Below are 855 nucleotides of genomic sequence, written 5' to 3'. Positions count from 1 at the left end.
GCGCGGGGGTGCAGGGCCCCCTAGAGTAGGTGGAGGGGTGATGCAGGGCCCTGGGGCGGGGTGCAACCCCCCGCCCCATGTACGTGGGGAGATGTAGGGCCACGGGGGGGGGGTTACACTCTGCTTGGGGGGATGCAGGGGCCAGGCCGCCTGGCCCACGAGCTGGGTGCATTTCCTCTGCGGGGGGATCGTTGCCACGGCACTGCCCCGCCCCGCTGCCGCCCCCCTCCCTCCGGCGGGTCCGCGCGCGCTCCCCACCGGCCGGGCTCGCGCCGGGGCGGGCTCTCCCCCGCCCCCCCCCCCCCCCCCGCGCGGGGCCCTGGGCGGCGCTGTTGCTGGGGGGGGCGGGGGGGGTTTGTGTTGGGGGGTAGGTGGGGGCGGGGGGGGGGGGGGGGGGGGGGGGGCCCCCCCCCCCCCCCCTGCCCCGGCGCGAGGAGACACCCGGGGGGAGCCACCGGCCCCGCCATGAGGAGGGAGATGAACGGGGTCACCAAGAGCAGGTTTGAGGTGAGGCCCGGCCCGGGGGGGCCCCGCTGGGGAGGCCCCGGCGGCGCGGGGGGGTTCGGCCGGGGGGGGGGTTACGGGCTTCTCGGTCGGCCTGGGACTGGGCCCCGGCCTCGTCTCCGTGGGGGGAGGGGTTGGCCATGGCTGCCCCGCACCCAGGGGCGCCCCTGGCCGTGCAGCCGTAGGGGAGGGGGCTGCCCCACTGCGGGGAGCGCGGCGCCGATGGGGCGCCGCAGGGGGGGGCGGGGGCTGTTCCCGTGGCGGATGGTGCAAAGGGGGGGGGGTCTGGTGGTGCAAGGCAAAGGGGAATCCAGTTTTGCTAAGGGGGGGGCACGTTGGGATGGGGGGGGG

At 78.6% G+C, this 855-nt stretch overlaps 1 protein-coding gene across 2 annotated transcripts in view; it reads left to right on the top strand.

The window, feature by feature from the left end:
* Positions 1 to 396: 396 nt before the first annotated feature.
* Positions 397 to 855, top strand: part of FBXL20 (F-box and leucine rich repeat protein 20) — a 72,235-nt gene continuing 71,776 nt past the window's right edge. Inside the window, exon 1 of one of the 2 annotated variants that reach the window (XM_034755719.1) lies at positions 397 to 507. In XM_034755719.1, the coding sequence (XP_034611610.1) occupies positions 466 to 507 (42 nt within the window). In that variant the 5' untranslated portion in view covers positions 397 to 465. The remainder of the gene's footprint in view (positions 508 to 855) is intronic. The other variant, XM_034755717.1, reaches the window with a different exon arrangement.

Source organism: Trachemys scripta, chromosome 23 (assembly GCF_013100865.1).
Source record: "Trachemys scripta elegans isolate TJP31775 chromosome 23, CAS_Tse_1.0, whole genome shotgun sequence".
Taxonomy (NCBI): Eukaryota; Metazoa; Chordata; order Testudines; family Emydidae; genus Trachemys; species Trachemys scripta.
Note: the sequence above shows the minus strand (reverse complement) of the source record. Positions and strands in the feature narration are given on the sequence as shown.